Genomic DNA, 19391 nt, shown 5'->3' with positions numbered 1-19391 from the left:
TGGCGATCGACGATGCTTCGTGAGACTTCGATCACGGCGATAGATCTTCGGATACTTTCACGGAAGAAATTGTCATAAAGAAAACTAATCAGAATCTAAAGTATCTCTTTGAAAAGAGCACGAGAAGGGAACGAGCAACGTCGAGTATTAAACGCCGTCGTCTTTCGGAACAATGCTGAATCGTGATCTATGTCTTGTCAATTAATGCGCGGCTTCGTCGTATTTATAGACATATTTCGCAATGCACGTATACGTACTCATAATAATACCGACGTGGATCGCTTTTCCCGACGGCATCGTACTCTTTGGGTCCACGAAGCATCATCGACGATGACGCGTGGGAGGATCCAGAAAGGATGGGATCGTAAATAGTCAGGAAATACAAGATTCGTTTCTAAACAAGAAGAGAAGTGTTAACGAGGAGTAAAGATATCGGGTAGCTCGTTGACGGTAATGTTTCTAAAGGCCGTATCGCGGATGTCGTGATTGGCCGTCGAAGACATTTCGTTCCGTGCGAGGGATCTATAGATTCGGATCGGACAGGGAAGACCGGGCCGGAATGTCAGCACGTTTTTTCATTGGTCAAGGACACGCCAACCTCCCCAGGTCGAGGAAGGTGGTAACTATAGACCAGCCGGCCAGTATTCCATTCATAATTGAGAAAGAATCCAACCGGCCCGAGGTCGCGACACTCCGCGGCCTGAAACAGTGATCGATCCTCGTTTACTCAGTCGACGGGCGATCACCAGTGATTACCGCGTGTTTTACGTATGCATGCCGATCGAACCGGAATCTAACTTTTCCCGAACACCAGTCGCCGTTTTCCGGTAACGTATTATCGATTGATCGGTAGCCATGATAGAGCCAACAGAGACGACTATCTTCGCACAAGAGCGTGCCGTCACGTGGCATTTTTCAAACTCAAAGTGATCCCGTGATAAACATCGCTTCAAATACGACGATCTCCGGGCATCCTCGCCCGCGCCATTAGAATTGGCTGCCGTCGTCGATGCGCTGTTCCCCCGCAAGAAGTCGTTCGATTTGCGTATAATACGACGAGAAGCGTAATTTAATTAGGATTATTACGTTACACGAGTGTATCGTTGGATACACGTTATTATCACGGATATTATTGGACTATACTCCGTTCTTCGTTAAAAGGGAGACCACGGTGCTTCATTGCCGTATCTGATCTCAGAATGACAGCATCGATCAGGATCGTCGTGGAGTTTGAATTTTCTCTGAGCGTCAACGGCGACAGACCATTGTTCTCGACATTATCTATTAATTCTCGTTGAACACGATGGATAACAGTGAACTTCGAGTGGAAAATGAGACGCAGGTACTTTCGACTTTTTATTTTTTAGCTTCAAATTGTACGTAGTAAATCATAGTAAAATTTCATTTACAAATTGTTTCATATTTGTATGCTCACATTTAAGGAAGTACTCTACTGTAAATGTTTCTCAAAATCCATCTTTTTTGTTACAAATTTTTTTTCAGACATATATGTGCTTTTTGTATCTAAATTCCTTGTTTGTTTCATATTTTTTTTTACGCTTTGAACGTATTTTTTTTAACTGATTTTCATGATATCTGAAAATTTATTTGACCGATTGGTACAAAATTTGATACTATAGCTCGTACTAGGCTCAAAATTTATTATGTTGTGTCTTTTATATTTGTTTAGTTCGCGAAAATGATAGTCAAAATGTTGTCGTTCATTTAATTATCGACTTCTCTTTCATTTTAGCATTCTGATTGAAAATCTGTTTTCATTTTTCATTTCAAATATGTAGAACATAACATTTTATTTTTACTATGTTCTAGAACGTGCAGATACTTTATAATACTTTAAAATAAATATCAATAAATATGTATGAGAAATTTCAACAAAAGAGTTGTTTTCTGCAAAAAATTATAAAAAAGACCTAAAAATACGCGCTTTACAGTACAATATTCCCTTAGGCCATTATAAACCATTACTCCATGAATTTTATATCGATAAAATTCCGTGTTTTCTATGAAAATTATCAAATTATTGTAATGCGAAAGGATAACAACATTACACCACCACATTCACAATTTACATGTATCTAAGAATAAAAATTATATTTTTCGTGTTATTATTTTCATATACAGTTTTACTATTTTAACGTAACGATATGCAATCGCGTTCAATTATAGCGTATACATAAAAAAAACGATGAATATTTTAAAGCTTGCATTGACCCTAGTTTAGTTTTATTTAATCGATGGATCTAGCCGGTACAACTATCCAAGTTATAAATCTAAACAGGCCACGGTACATCTAGATTATGCATGTAATTATAAGCTGCGGTTCAAAAACGAAACATACGTCGCTGAATTATCCAGCAATTATAAAACATTTACGCGATGACGTCCGAACTAAAAGGTTGTACGGTTGTATCGTTGTTCCGATCAATTTCAATAAAATATGTGCACGATAGAAAAGCGTAGATCATTTCTGTTTGCAAACAAATTCGTAAATAGAATTGACTTTCTTCTTACTGTTCGTTAGGGTGGTTTGTACACGACGTGCAAGACCTTATTGTCTCTTTTTGCAATAAAATTATTTATTCTTACACTCACTAATTCCATTTCAAACTTATTTCATCCCTAATTTATCTTTATGTTAATTTCAACACATGTTTATTTCAGTATTGAATTATTTCTACATTACCTAATGGCTGCACTCATTTTTTCAAGAGCTACGTTATTCTTACACTAAGTTAATCCTAATCTAATTCTTCTTCCTCCTTGCTTTCATCTATTTCCACCTCTGTCTCCCGTTACATCCCCTAATTCTGTCTAGGCCACTCCCACCTTCGTTAATCGTCTAAATCCTGATTAGGGTGGCTCTTAGTTATTGAGTGTGAAAATTTAGTTTTGTGGAATTTTTAGTACTTACCTCCCAGCATAAATTTACACAATGTGGTTCGATTAAAATATTACAAGAATCCAACGAAGATATCTATATAATTTCTTTTATAATAGTCCAAAGGGGCTAATTTTAGACACGCAACAAATTCTTTTGAGGCAACTGTTAGAAAAAGAGAGAACTATATTATTTTAATGGAAAGTGATATCAGTCTTTTATTATTTGAATATTTTTTATTAAGCTGAACCAAAATTTGAATCATTTTTTTAAGAAGCTAAAAAAATTCAGAAAACAAATTTCAATCGCCAATATTTTCGGAATATTTTGATATGTACTGAATCTGTCACGAGGTCACTGTGCATACATACATGGCACTGGTGGATTTCGATTGGTGGAATGACATTGGAAACCTCGCATTGTATCAATTGGAGTCACAAATGCCATTCCATCAAATCGGTGTATACGTATGACCAGGTAGCCTCCTGGAAAATAATGATAAAAACTATTGTAATCGAATGTACCCTTCGTCCAAATGGCCACTGAAAAATTATTTTCATTAAACGCAAGAAAAACTGACGCTAGAAAGGTAGACTTTGATACCACTTGGAACAGTGATGGATCCACATTTATGTAATTTTAAATATTAAAATTCTGAGACCCTGACTTTAAATTTAACAAGAAATACTTTTTTGTAATTGAAAACCATGAATAGTAGTACTGATTTAGAGGGAGGAGCAAAAACCCTAGAACTCATATGTACCCATAACTTCTTCTCTGTACTGCGCACCAGAACAGTGAATAGCATGCTGGAATAAATATAATAAATATCATTTATTTTACAGAACAGTTACAGTAGACGACAAAGTTTGTTATCTGTTACTAATGCAAGCACCGGTAAACCAAGTCCAAGATGCTCATTAACGAACGAAAATGTACCACCGAATGTGCCATCAGAGGCCTCAACGCCACAAAGGACGAAGTCCTCGGCAGGATCGAGTTCGTCGGACGTGAACAAAAGCAAACAGTTAGTTGGAAATAACAAAGAAATGTTGTATGAAAAGGATAAAAATGGCATTCAACCTGGATCGCCGAAAGGCAATAGGACATTATCTAGGTCCAGCGTTTATCCCTCTGGAACGAATTTGACTGTTCGAGATGCATTTGGTGGGTTTCAAATGGTGGGATTTACACGTTTCAGGAAATATACAGGGTGTTAAAAATTTTAATTGGAGACTCCAGAGGCCAAAATAAGACGAAAATCAAGAATACTAATTTTTTGAAGCTTCGTTAAAAAGTTATTAACGTTCAAAGTGGAGCTCGTACTGAATTTTTTTCTCGAAAGTGGGTAGGATTTCGGGGGTAGGTCTATTCACCAAAAAATATTGTAATTTACCCCTGCAACTGAAAATAATTTTTTCAGAATGATTTGAAATTTTTTTTTCGCCGAAAAAATTCAGCACCTGTCGATTTTTCTTAAACGTTCGTTTTTTATTTTTAATAAATTTGTTTGACGTTGTACGGAAATGTTGTCTAATATTTTTTTGTAGGTACCCATGAGCTCTACTTCCATACTAAATTTCAATGCGATACCCTTACTATTATCGGAGTTATGGCCGTTTGAAAATTGGACCAGTTTTAGGGGTTTTTTTTCTCACTTTATGGTGGCAAAAAACAACTTTTTCAATATTGTTAGTATTTCTACATATTCTTCACTAAAATACGGGTTGTTTGCATTTTGAAAAATTAAAATCGTCCAATCCGTTCAGGAGTTATGACATTTTAAAGATTCATATGAAATCTCAGGGAAGCATTTCTGGCTTAATATTAGATTTTTTTTTCTCGAAAGTGCGTAGAATTTCGGGGTATGTCTATTCACCAAAAATGCTTGTAATTGACCCCTTTGATTTAATATAATTTTTTTAGCATGATTTGAAATTTTTCAATTTCGTTTAAAAATTTCATTACCTACTCGAATTTTTTTCATGAAAGTGGGTAGGATTTCAGAGGTATGTCTATTCACCAAAAATGCTTGTAATTGACCCCTGTGACTAAATATAATTTTTTTAGTATGATTTGAAATTTTTCAATTTCGTTTAAAAATTTTATTACCTACTCGAATTTTTTTCTCGAAAGTGGGTTGGAATTCAGGGGGTATGTCTATTCACCAAAAATGCTTGTAATTGACCCCTTTGATTTAATATAATTTTTTTAGCATGATTTGAAATTTTTCAATTTCGTTTAAAAATTTCATTACCTACTCGAATTTTTTTCATGAAAGTGGGTAGGATTTCAGGGGTATGTCTATTCATCAAAAATGCTTGCAATTGACCTGTGTGACTAAAAATAATTTTTTCAGAATGATTTAAAAATTTTTAATAACTTTTTATCGAAGCCTCAGTCAAAAAATTAAAATTAAAATTTTTCTCAGGAGTGGCCAAAAATCCTGTATATTACTATACCGACTATTATACCTACACATCATTTTCATTCAGTGATTCGTCAAGCAAAAATAAAATAACAATCAAAATTAATAAAATTTCGTTTGAGATTTTGTGTCCGAATTATTAATTGCTCACAATATTAGAAGAAACTAAGAGTTCTTTTATTTTATTTTTTATAAGGAAAGATTTGAAAATATCCATCTATTCTTCAGTCTTCACAAAAACAAAAGCATAAATTAAAATAATTAAATAAAAAGAACCAAATGTCTGTGAATACGTTTCTGATTAGAGTCAACTTCAATCTGACAAAAAAAATAAAAAACCATATTATGTGGGAACGTAACACATGATCTAAAAACTAATTTGCTCTGAAAATATAATTGTAAAAACATTTATGGTAGTAGTGCACGTAGAACATGTGCATTTTTCTTAGAATAAATGAAATTCAATATTAGGATTTAATTTGAAAAACAATTTGCTTTTGCAATTTTATATATGTGTATAAAATCAAATAAGACTTGAAAATAGTTTTTCCGTAAAAAAATACCTTATTTGGAGCCTACAACGTAATTTTATCGTTCTTAATTTTCGTCTTAATTTGACCTGCATAAACTCCTCTAAAATATTTACAACTAATTGGTAACCACCTTTTATAAGCAATTCCATTATCTTCTCTGTCCTTTCTTTTTTATCCTTCATATCGCTGACCACTCCAATTCATATGCAAATTAAGTGATGCAAATGAGCCACTGATGAAATTGAATGATATAATGGAGTTTGATGGAAATTATTTAGATTTGGAGGCGTTATATTTTCGCGGAATCTAATTTTTCTTATCATCTTATCTGTATAAAAGTAACAAGGATTTAAAATTACCTTATTTCAACACATCACCGTTATTATACTTCAATCAATTTTCCATAATTTTCAAAAACACTGATACTTAAAATGTGACATACTGTCTAACTGTCTTGTAAGTAAAAAGAAAATAGGAAAAATTCGATTTTCCAAATTTTCTATTCATCGTCGCTCTCATTTTCAAAAACTTATTCGTTGCTTCGTTATTTATGTTTCCGTGTAATTATTTATAGTTTAAGAAATATTTTTCGGTACGCGTATGGAGCATAAATTAATTAAATATTTGAATGATAGGTACGTATAAATATATGGTCGCGTATTCATGATAATGTCATTGGTAATGGTAGAAGTAGGCCTAAGTCAATAAACTACGATCAATATGCATATGAATGTCAGTGTGTCACGAACTATACTTATCAACAATGCATGTACAACTTTAGCGTGGTCAGAAAGGCTACAGTTTGTCGAACCATTGTCAGACAAATACGTGTCTTCTATTATTACCCCCTTTCTTTCTAACTTACAAAGTATAACTTTCCTTTCGACAGTAATGATACCCTTCCTACCGTAACTTCGCTTTAAAAACATCAAGATGGAGTATATTTCTTCGTGCATTCTTTTAAAGAATCGTTTCGAGAAGTGTTACGTATAGTGTTTCCCATCCACGTAATGATTTCAGTTCGACAATATTGGATTGTAAGAAATTTTTATGCAACAGGTGCGCAACTACGTATTTGCAGATACAGTGTTGAATGAAGTGCATTATAATACAAATTATTCCTATATGAATGTATACACTCATTTATCTCTTTCATTATTAAAAAGATAGAGAAGCATTTATGCATAAATTACGTGATGTCTGAACGGTGGACAAGCGAATTAGAATTTGTGTTCCAGTTATTAATCGTGCAGATTCCATAGGAAACAAAAGTTAGACATTTATTAAATTCCTCGTCACATTTTTATGAAATATTGTTATAAACATCGACGGTAAATTTTGCAGTCGTAGATTAGATATTTCTATGGGCATTGTTCGATGGATCATCGTATAGTGTTTTACGATACATTAGTTCTCCGATCCACTCTGTTCTGTGAAATGACAAATGAGAACTCTAAATTGGAAGGGGTAGCTAATTTATCATCGATATTTACGACAATATTTCAAAGGTGGTTGGTAAAAAACGTTACCAACTTGTTGGAGATAATAATTGCTGGAGAAATAATTCCAAGTAATTAATTGTTTCGCAGGTCCAAAGCTTACGGCCCCGACTACACCAGATGATACTCCGCCATTGTTAGATACTCCAATATTCCCGGACGACATACCGAGGGATGCTTTGTTGCAGAAAGATGCATCCGCTGAATCGGAAATAGATCCTGAAACTCTTTATTTTCGGTAATAATTAAAGAATTCCCGATCATTTCTTACGATTCTTCGATTTCGTTGTACCATACGAACTTCCTTCAATCATATATCAAATTAATCAATTTTTAACCACCAATGAGTTACAAATATTCAAACATTTTTGTTTTATTAGCAAAGTAAAATAAATTCAGTCTCACCTGTTGCGTTCTAATATTTTGTGTGTGTTTCCTAAAACAGTGATTTTAAGGAAAACCTAGAATCTGGACTATGAAATGTAATAGCCCTACCTTTTTACGTAGTCCTTTATCTAATACACTAACATAAATTATCATTTTAAACTACGACATAATATATTCATTCGAAGTCGATGTTTTTTCACAAAATATAAAGATCCTTTGCCTAAGGAACAATTCCACACTTTTCCATTGGTGTTTAAAATAAAAAAACAATAAACCAATTATAGTATTTGATATTCCTGCTATTTTTAAAAATTAAAATATTCGTTGTTTTAAACGATAAAATGGAATAAATTACTCGATATAGTCGTTACTTCGAGCAACGAAGTTATTTTAAATAATTGTTTTTTATTTTCATTTCAAATGAAATTAACTTGGGCCTGACTGACGATAATGAAATTTATTGTCTTCACTTTGTAGGGATGGTCGTAGACGTATCGACATGGTGTTGGTCTACCAAGAGGACACCAAGGGTGTGATGACTGAGATAGAAGCGCGTCGAAAAGAACAGAGACGCGTGTTCCAACAAAATCTGTTGAAAGAGGGTTTGCAATTAGAGCTGGAACCTAAGGAGAACTCGTACGACGGGAATACTTATTTCTTGAAGTTGCACATACCGTGGAAGATCAAGATCCAGTATGCCGAAGTGATGAACCTAAAGCTGCCCACCAAAAGATTCATCACCATTTCTGTCAAGGCATGGGTAGGCCAATTTTAATGCGGATAAAACGAAACAAAAAGAGGGGTGACTTACGAAATTCATCAAATACTTCCAATTGTTACATTAATACAAAACATGTCGAGAAGAATACATATTAGAAAAATAATGAAACTTATGGAAAGTTAGACTTGAAGAAGAATTTTAATAATTTCTATTCTTTTTGGCATACTTTCCACAAGCTTTTCACATTGTTCGAGACTTATTTCGTTGCATTTATTCGTTACATTTTCTTATAATAACGATAAATTTGCACTGGTATTATTAACGCCTTAGTTTGAAGATTGTGAGGACCAATCTAAAACATTAAACTCTTAATGTAGTATTTTGCATAAACCCTTGGTGCTGAAACGTGTTATTACTTAATTCTGTAATTATTGCATAGTGAAAAATTTGATCAATTTTATGAGTACAGATATTTGCATTATAAAAAAATGATTTATAGTTTTGTGGTTTGTAGTTGGTGGCCAATTTTCTTTTGAATTATTGTTCACAAGATTATTTAATTATCAATAAATAACACACATGTATGTAAATAATTTAAAAGAAAATTGGCCACCAACCACGAACCATTTTTTCGTAATGCAAATATCTGAACTCACAAAATTAACAATTAACTAATAATAGGTTTCTGTATCAAGGGTAGATGTAAACGAACAAACGAGTTTACTTTGTTGTTAAAAAAAAACTTGAAACGACCATGTAAGCAATTTCGTGACTCACCGTGAACAATGACAAGAATTGGAAGTGATTTACCGTGCAATTTGTGTTGTTAGCAAGGTAACGAGGACGCGAAAGAGAGGCCGAAGCTTTGGGAAAAATGGATAAGGTGGATAAAGTGGGTAAGGAAGATCCATACTTGGGACACCCAAAAATACCCTGTAGAGCCTACTTTCTACGGTAGCATCGATTCTAGCGACCGGGAGGAAAGGTAACATTTACGTATTCATACGCAGCGTGTTTCTGAAACAATAAGTTCCTTGAAACTTTCACGGCCTGGGTTCTCGAAACTATTTTCGAACACAACCGTGACATGAAAATAAAATTGTTACCAAGAATTTGTAACTAATGCAATTCCAATACAGTTTAATATAAATAAGTTCGATAGTAAGTATAAACATATTCTATCTCTAAGAATTCTACTATAATTGATTGAATGTAATTCTGTACTTGAGCATTTTAGGTCACATGCACCTTGTTGGTTATTAGTGACCACAATTGGGTTACCTAGTGGAACTGATCATATTTAGAGCAATTGGTATACTTTAATGTCTTTTAATAAGTTTAAAACTTTTTTGCATGAGTCTATTTCTCGTAGGATCGTTAGTGAATTTTGTAGCTTATGTTGAATCCTCGTTAGTAATTAAAAAAAGATGTTTAATGCAATCGAACTTATAATTTATGTTACAACCCAATGAATGAAATAAAAATAATATTGTTTTAATAAGGATTTTAAAATTAAACAACTTGTAATAGGAAACAAGTGTAAAGAAATAATTTGAAATGTTTAGGAAGAAAAAGAGTAAATAAATCACAATTTACTTGTGAAATAAAGTCTTTTTATCATGTTATTGAGAAAGAGAGGCATATTTAATTTGTCACAAATATAGTAAATAATGATTATGACGAAGAAATTTTGTCTCCTGTACTCTTTATAATCGAGTAATGCTGTAATTAATTTATAAAATATAACAATACACAAGACATTGATATAATTTTTACAACTGAGCAGCAATAGAAGAATTAATGCAAAGACAAGTAATTTTTCTGTACAAAGAATAATTGTGTCAATCTCTTCGGTAGTATTTTAAAAAATCAGTGAAGCTAACAAAACGCCTTGTTTAAAGTATACTTTTGGTAATTCTTTCTGTGTTTAATAAAAATTTAAATTCCTATGTTTCGAACAATTTTAATTTTCGATAAGAATGTCTATATATTTATTATTTAAAATTACTCAGATGAATGTGTGGAAATTTTTTGGTTATTGAAAAATTCAAATTCCTGTGTTTCGTAACAATTTTAATTTTCGATCAGAATTTCTGTATATTTATTATTTTAAATTACCCAGGTGTTTGAAGGGGACTAAAAATATGGAATAAAATTTTGGAATTTGAAAATTTGTGTGACCTCGGATTAAAAACAGTTTTTTTGACATGTCTGTTTAAAATGCACTGTTTCTACTTGTGTCTATCTCCAAATTAGTACCAAATTAATTTTCAAAGTCAACTTCGTCTTTAAAAAGGGAAACATCATTTTATTTTATCTATTTATTCGCAACATTATACATTCGTATAATCTATATCGATATTTTTGTATTTACATGTCTGTTACTATATTTTTTTATTATCTTAATATTTTGTATTCTGTTTTAGTTGTATGAATTTATAAAAAAGAGTTTTAGTCCGTTTTTCAAGCATTGAAATATAATTATCTTCAAAAAATACAAATTCTCCCTTCTTTGTGTTTCTGTTTTACATTCGTCTATCCAAAACTTCATGATCGATTTTTGACGATAAATTCATAAATTAGTAATCAATTTGCGTTTTTTTTTGTAGATTCGTAGTGAAAGACAGGGACACGGCTTACACGCCTGCTCAAAGATCACTGATTGTAATGCAAATATTGCTGAGGGCGAGGTACGACGAGACTCACGAAAAAGCTGGTATCCGTAGACTTTTGGCGGATGGCACTTTCCTCGATTGCTTTTCTCTGCACGAGGGGCCTTATAATAAACCGGTGCTCAACGGAGAAATCCTCGATAGGCATCTATTATATTTAATATGGGCCAGACCCTCGCAGTGGTAATTCTGCACACAATTTTATGTCACATCACATCAAAGAAACTAGAAATTTTTGTTAAATTATTAACGAAACTTCTATATCCAATGTTCTATTTCTATTTCTTCTTCACTATTATTAGACTGAAGATCTTCACGCAAATTCGTGTTATTATTGATAAAATTAATGAAATAGGAGCTTTGTAGAGGGTAGTCTCAACCCCTAAATATAACAATTCGTATCTTGCTTGAAATGTTTCATATCGTTCTGTATATCAAGTGCATGTAGTTTTTTGAAAACTAAACTTTAATTAATTTCAACCCCTAAATATAAATAAATATAAATTCGTATCTTGTTTGAAATATTTCATATAGTTTTGTATATCAAGTGCATTCTGTAGTTTCTTGAAAATGAATCTTTAATTAATTTCAACCCCTAAATATAACAATTCGTATCTTGCTTGAAATATATCTTATAGTTTTGTATACCAAGTGTATTCTGTAGTTTTTTAAAAATGAATCTTTAATTAATTTCAACCCCTAAATATAACAATTCGTATCTTGCTTGAAATATTTCATATCGTTCTGTATATCAAGTGCATTCTGTAGTGTTTTGAAAATGAATCTTTAATTAATTTCAACCCCTAAATATAACAATTCGTATCTTGCTTGAAATATTTCATATCGTTCTGTATATCAAGTGCATTCTGTAGTGTTTTGAAAATGAATCTTTAATTAATTTCAACCCCTAAATATAACAATTCGTATCTTGCTTGAAATATATCTTATAGTTTTGTATACCAAGTGCATTCTGTAGTTTTTTAAAAATGAATCTTTAATTAATTTCAACCCCTAAATATAACAATTCGTATCTTGCTTGAAATATTTCATATCGTTCTGTATATCAAGTGCATTCTGTAGTGTTTTGAAAATGAATCTTTAATTAATTTCAACCCCTAAATATAACAATTCGTATCTTGCTTGAAATATATCTTATAGTTTTGTATACCAAGTGCATTCTGTAGTTTTTTAAAAATGAATCTTTAATTAATTTCAACCCCTAAATATAACAATTCGTATCTTGCTTGAAATATTTCATATAGTTTTGTATACCAAGTGCATTCTGTAGTTTCTTGAAAATTAAACTTTAATTAATTTCAACCCCCCAATATAACAATTCGTATCTTGCTTGAAATATTTCATACAGTTTTGTATACCAAGTGCATGTAGTTTTTTGAAAATTAAAATTTTTCGTGAATGTATAAACATCCACGGTCTAATTATTACATGTACATATAAGTATTTTATTATTCGATTTGTTAGTTCTATGCGAATACGTAAGATGAAAATTTAGTGCTGTACTTTTAGGTACAAGAAGCAACCACTTTGGTTAATCCGACGATACTTCGGGGAGAAAGTGGCACTTTATTTCGCATGGCTGGGCTTTTACACGAAATGCTTGTATCTGCCAGCGATTGTCGGGCTTTTATGCTTCATGTATGGGGTTGGAAGCATGGAGGGGGCTGACAACATACCTAGCAAAGAAATATGCGATTCAAATATAGCGGGTGATTTTATTTCACAATTTAACTCGTAATATTTAATCTTATATTTAGTAATAGTTATTTAGATACAGATACCTAAATACCTGATACCTAAATGTAACTTTAATTTCTTTGATTTATGCTTTCAGGAAATATTACGTTATGCCCCCTCTGCGATAAAGCGTGCAGCTACCAAAGACTGGGCGAATCTTGCATTTTTTCTAAGTTAACTTATTTATTCGATAATCCCGCTACCGTCTTCTTCGCCCTTTTCATGTCATTTTGGGGTAAAGTATGCAAAACACATGACTTGCCTTACAAATGGTTACATATATTCTTAATAATACTGGTATTTATTTTATATAGCTACAACGTTCCTCGAACTGTGGAAACGGCGACAGGCTGTATTAATATGGGAATGGGACCTTCAAAATGTCGAAAGCGACGAGGAGCCAAGGCCCGAGTTTGAGACTACGGTGAAAACGTTTCGAATAAACCCTGTGACCAGAGAAAGAGAACCTTATTTACCTGCGTGGTCCAAAGTGTTACGTCTCTGCGCTACTGGCTCTATAGTATTTTTCATGGTAAGAAAAACATTCACCTACTTCAAAGGCCGCGAATAACTCTTATTCAATCGCAAGTAGCAAATACTACAAATTACGTACATATAAAACACGCGGATAGATCGATTAGATTTTCGGTTTGCCTGACTCTTTCATAGATAGGCTGCGGATGTTTATGCGTTTATGGGAAATTTTAATTTACATAAAACTACAGAATGCACTTAATATGTACAAATATAAGAAATACTTAAAGCAAGATACGAATTGATATATTTAGGGGTTGAGACAACCCTCTGCAAAGCTCCTATTTCATTAATTCTATTAATAAAAACACGAATTTGCGTGAAGATCCGCAGTCTAATAAAAATTGTATATTGTAATATATAAAAATGCAAAAATATAAGAAATACTTAAAGTGAGATATGAATTATTGTATTTAAGGGTGGAGACAAAGCTACCATTTCGTTAATTCTATTAATACAAGTATGAATTTGCATTAAGATCCGCAGTCTACTCTTCAGTAATTACATTAATAATTAAATAAATTCAAAGGGTTCTGGGACAGGTGAATAAATAATGTTTCTGTTTAGATATGCGTAGTTTTGGGCGCTGTACTGGGAACCATCATTTATCGTATATCGCTAGTAGCCGTGTTCTATGGCGGTGGTGGATCGTTCCTGAAGAAACACGCGAAGATTTTCACCTCCGTGACCGCTGCTCTTGTCAACTTGGTGATCATCATGATACTAACGAGAGTGTATCATCGCCTAGCGCGGTGGATGGTCAACATGGAGAATCCAAGAACTCAAACCGAATACGAGTCCAGTTTTACCTTCAAGATATTTCTGTTCGAATTCGTCAACTTTTACTCGTCTCTGATTTATATTGCTTTCTTTAAGGTTTGTGACAGAGTTCACCGATTAAAGTTAGTTACGATTATTTATTCATGCGTAGGATTATCGTTTCTTAATTAGTCGCGTAAAATCTCAGGTGATATCTAATAAAATTGCTAACTTGTTAAAGCGTTAACAAAATGGATTATTTAGACTGCTTCTTTATTTCTAGAACATAAATGAACATATACAGGGTGTTCAACCACCCCTGGGAAAAATTTTAATGGGAGTTTTTAGAGGCCAAAATAAGACGAAAATCAAGGATACTAATTTGTTGATTAAGGCTTTGTTAAGAAACATTTCCGGCCACACAATATATTTTCGGTAAAGAATTTTTTTCTCGAAAATACGTAGGATTTCGGGGGTATGTGTGTTCGCCAAAAATCATTGTAATTGACCCCCGCAATCAAAAATAATTTTTCCAGAACGGTTTGAAATTTTTCAATTTCGCCGAGAAATTTGTTCCCCTTCCTGAATTTTTTTCTCGAAAGTACGTAGGATTTCGAGGGTATATCCATTCACCAGAAATGATTGTAATTGACCCCTGCAACCGCAAATAATTTTTTTAGATCGATTTGAAAAACTTTTTTTTCGCCGAAATTTTCAGCACCTATTTGAATTTTTTTCTAGAAAATGGATAGGATTCCGGGGATATGTCTCTTCACCAGAAAAAATTGTAATTGATTCCCCTAACTAAAAATAATTTTTTTAGAACGATTTGAAATTTTTCAATCTTTCCGAAAAATTTCAGCGCCTACTCGAATTTTTTTCTCGAAAGTGGGTAGGTTTTAGGGGTATATTTATTCTCCAAAAATGTTTGTAATTCACCCCTGTATCTAAATATAATTTTTTTAGTATGATTTGACATTTTTTTAATTTCGTTTAAAAATTTCAGTACCTACTCGAATTTTTTTCTCCAAAATGCGCAAGATTTCAGGGGTATATCTATTCATCAAAATTGATTGTAATTGAGCCCCGCAAGCAAAAATAATTTTTTCAGAATAATTTGAAATTTTTTAATATCTTTCTAATGAAGCCTCAGTCAACAAATTGATATTCTTGATTTTCGTCTTATTTTGGCCCCTAGAATCTCCCATTGCAGTTTTTCCCAGGGATGACCAAACACCTTGCATGTTAAATTGTAATTATTTGAGACATTGATTTGTAGGGGAGATTCTTCGTTCATCCGGGGGATGCGGAGGCAAGGTCTTCCGAGTTTGTACGCATAAAAACGGACGTGTGCGATCCAGCCGGTTGTCTGTCGGAGGTTTGCATACAGCTTGCTATTATAATGGTGGGCAAACAGTGCTTCAACAATTTTGTCGAAATACTGTCACCGAAATTGTGGAACTGGTGGCGCAAAAGAAATCACGTCGCCGCCACGAAGGACCACGCCAGACCTTACACCTGCTGGGAAAAGGATTACCAGCTTCAGGATCCCGGTAGACTCGCTCTGTTCGACGAGTACCTGGAAATGAGTACGTGCAATTTATTTCAGCTCTGACTTTTACGCAGAGTGACTCGTTTCGATCCATAAATGAATATTTCGCGTTTAAAAAATATTTATATAAAGATTGCTTAGTCATGTGGAACGTGAACTGTGTTTTTAATTTTACGAGTTAAGTTCATTTACATGTTGGAATCAGTCGTCCTGCGTACGTCGAGTATATGATGTGCATGCAGTGCCATGAAAATTCGAAAACTGAACATTAAAATTCAATTAAATCCCCCTTTCTTTTACGCAGTATTGCAATATGGATTTGTGACGTTGTTCGTCGCTGCGTTTCCATTAGCGCCGCTGTTCGCGTTGTTAAATAATATAGCGGAGATACGCTTGGACGCGTATAAAATGGTGAAAGAGGCGAGAAGACCATTAGCGGAGAGGGTGGAAGACATCGGTGCCTGGTACGGCATACTTAGGGGAGTAACTTACGTCGCGGTAGTATCAAATGTACGTAATAATGAAGCTTTAAATGTGCAACGAGACGAGAATGTTATTAAAACATAGGACTAGACTAAATAGATGAATTTTAACTGCTAGCATTAAAATCGATAGGTCACTTTGAATCTTTAAAAAATAGTTTATCTTGAAAGAAATTATTTGGCGGTCGAAACTCTATCTAAGACCCACTCTTATCGGTTCTAAAACAATTTTAATTATTATTTTTGCATTCTCGTACTGCAAAAACAATAATTAAAAATCACTTTTAAAAATATATCAATTTTTCCAAAATTTGGCATCAGTATTAAATCAGTAGACTTAATATGCAAAAATATAAGAAATACTTAAAGTAAGATATGAATTCTCAGGTATATTTAGGGGTTGAGACAACCCTCTAGAAATCTCTCATTTCATTAATTCCATTAATAAAAATATGAATTTGCATAAAGATCCGCAGTTTATACACATAGAATACATTTATTTTCTTGAAAGTATAATTTTTCATGAACTTGTCCTGAAATTTTGTGAATACGTCTAATATTTTGTCAACTATACAAAATTTTATCAACCTTTTGTCAAAAGAGCTTCACTTCACTCTGATAGGGGCATTGAAACGAAGGTGACGAAGGCAATAAAGATATTTAAAGAAAGCCGCCACGTCTCCAGTTACACTTCGCTTCACTGGTTCAAGGGGAATCCCCCTAGTGATGGGGATAAGAATGTATCATTTACGGAACAGCTTTTAACCCCTTAACGCTCATATTTTTCGGGTTAACCAACAATGATCAGTTTTCTATATTGGATTTGTTTCTAAAAATACGGTTTTTGTTAATTACAATGTAGTATCTAACGTATAATTTGAAGGAAAACAAATATTGTTCTTCAAAGCAGTCAGACTCGGGCATGAACGTTAAGGGGTTAAGGACATCGAGATTTCACTGCATAGAATACATTTATTTTCTTGATAGTATGTTTCATGAACTGGTCCTGAAATTTTGTAAATACATCTAATATTTTGTCAACTATAAAAAATTTGATCAACCTTTTATCAAAAGAGCTTCGCGTAGTCTAGGTCCCTATAGCGAATAAATTATCGAGCACGATGGATTAACACGCGACGACCACGATCATGTTGCGGATGATAAATATATTCTGTGACAGGCGTTCGTTATTGCTTATACGTCGGATTTCATTCCGCGAAGCGTCTACGCTATCGTCTACTCTCCAACGAACGATTTGGTCGGTTACATCGACAGTTCTTTGTCGGAATTCAACACATCGGATTATCAGGATACCATGAAGAGCGATATTGACAAAAAACAGCCGGGAACATGCCAATACAGGGGATACAGAAACGGGCCCGACCATCCGACCGATCCGTACGGACTCAGCCCGCAATATTGGCACGTCTTCGCGGCTCGTTTAGCATTTGTCGTCGTTTTCGAGCATATCGTGAGTTTTATAAACTTTTAGAGAAATCAAAATCTGTCTGTGCCATTTTCAATTTTTGTTTATTACTATATTTAGTCTCGATGATCGGAAAGTTAAGAAAAACTTAAACTTAACTGTTCCGTCCCTAGAAATTAATTTGTTTGTAATTTTTTACTTTTATATTGTTCATACATTTTTTAACACGTTGTCATGGTGGTCACCAGTGACCGACATTGCGACACAGACTTTTATTATTTAATTTCATTGAGAATACTGTAAAATAATAACTACATCAATGAAACATTAACACGTTGTTATGGTGGTCACTGGTGACCGGCGCCTCAAACTTACAACGTGTTTTCAGAACGCTTACAATAAATTAATCTTAATAATTGTAAATTTTTTGATAATGTCATTGACATTAGAAATATTACAAAATAACAAAAACTTCATTAAACTGTAGAATATTTCTATTCGTACTATTGTAATTTAAAAAAATATCGAGGATATCCCTAGACAAGGAAAACTAGTGTAACAGTCAACGTGTTAAACATTTCTAATATTGGTATAATAATTTGAACAAAGTTGAAATAAAATACTCTATTTCATGATCATAATTGTTAAACTAAAGTATTTTATTTCCAGCACATTTACTTCTTTTTCAATATTAGAAATGTTTAACACGTTGACTTCTACACCAGTTTTCCTCGTCTAGGGATATCCTCGATATTTTTTTAACACGTTGACTGCTACACCAGTTTTCCTCGTCTAGGGATATCCTCGATATTTTTTTAACACGTTGACTGCTACACCAGTATTCCTTGCCTAGGGATATCCTCGATATTTTTTTAACACGTTGACTGCTACACCAGTTTTCCTTGCCTAGGGATATCCTCGATATTTTTTTAAATTACATTTTTTGATAATTTAAACTATAAAATAAAGTATTTTATTTTGATAACCCAAAGCCTGAAATAAAATTAAACTGCAAATTAAAAATTAAGATCGACGAAAAAATGAAAATAAAGATAATGAAACTGTGCTATTAATTTTTTTGTTACTAATTAGGTTTTCGCTCTGACTGGAATAATGAGTTACGTGATACCAGCTGTTCCTCATTCACTGTCGACTCAACTGCAACGGGAACGATTGCTCGCTCAGGAGGCCAAATACGAGAAGGGTTTGAAGGGCAGAGAGGACGAAGATGATATCCTGTCGATGCTCAGAGAAGCCGGAAGCATTGGTAGAACCGGATGCGGCGCTAGAGGCAGCTGGGCGAGACGTTTCAGCAAATTAAGCGACGGCTTGGACGCTCACGTCGATGTAGGCTCCAGAGCCAACAGAAACAGCGATGGTTCGACCGTATGGGAAGTTACATAATTCGTTTACGATTTCGAATTTGTCATATTTCCTTTTCTAACGAACGTACTTGATATTTTAAAAATGCTGTAATCATTCGTGAAACGGTTTCTTAAATATTTCGTACTCTAAGATAAAAGACCCAATTACTGCCATCTGAACAATTAGCTCTAGTAATATTGCATTTCTTTTATTTATTTATCAAAATTATAAGTTTTTCCACTTATTAGATATTATTCAATATCTTTAATTGGAGAAGAGAATACTGCGACTTTCGTCAAAACTTCTATTTTTATTTGCAAATTTAATAATTTAGGGAAACTATTTTTGAGACTATTAGAGTCACCTCTAAAATGTGTTT

General features: G+C 33.3%; 1 protein-coding gene across 1 annotated transcript; it reads left to right on the top strand.

Moving 5' to 3' along the window:
• Positions 1 to 1141: 1141 nt before the first annotated feature.
• On the top strand, positions 1142 to 19058 carry LOC122401774 (anoctamin-4). The gene is made up of 14 exons (XM_043404124.1): positions 1142 to 1342; positions 3745 to 4066; positions 7450 to 7597; positions 8224 to 8506; positions 9298 to 9452; positions 11077 to 11322; positions 12667 to 12866; positions 12992 to 13129; positions 13209 to 13426; positions 13996 to 14304; positions 15467 to 15776; positions 16044 to 16249; positions 17402 to 17692; positions 18740 to 19058. The coding sequence occupies exons 1-14, from the start codon at positions 1304 to 1306 to the stop codon at positions 19049 to 19051; spliced, it is 3177 nt and encodes a 1058-aa protein (XP_043260059.1). The 5' UTR covers positions 1142 to 1303; the 3' UTR covers positions 19052 to 19058.
• The last annotated feature ends 333 nt before the right edge of the window (positions 19059 to 19391 follow it).

This window comes from Colletes gigas, unplaced genomic scaffold (assembly GCF_013123115.1).
Source record: "Colletes gigas isolate AHSC1104 unplaced genomic scaffold, ASM1312311v1 Colletes_gigas_Sc00028, whole genome shotgun sequence".
Taxonomy (NCBI): domain Eukaryota; kingdom Metazoa; phylum Arthropoda; class Insecta; order Hymenoptera; family Colletidae; genus Colletes; species Colletes gigas.
Note: the sequence above shows the minus strand (reverse complement) of the source record. Positions and strands in the feature narration are given on the sequence as shown.

Coding starts and splice junctions, on each gene's coding strand:
- LOC122401774 (XM_043404124.1), top strand. CDS start 1,304: ATGGATAACAGTGAACTTCGAGTGGAAAATGAGACGCAG. Junction 1,343..3,744: donor GAGTGGAAAATGAGACGCAG/GTACTTTCGACT, acceptor TTTATTTTACAG/AACAGTTACAGTAGACGACA. Junction 16,250..17,401: donor ACGTCGCGGTAGTATCAAAT/GTACGTAATAAT, acceptor ATTCTGTGACAG/GCGTTCGTTATTGCTTATAC.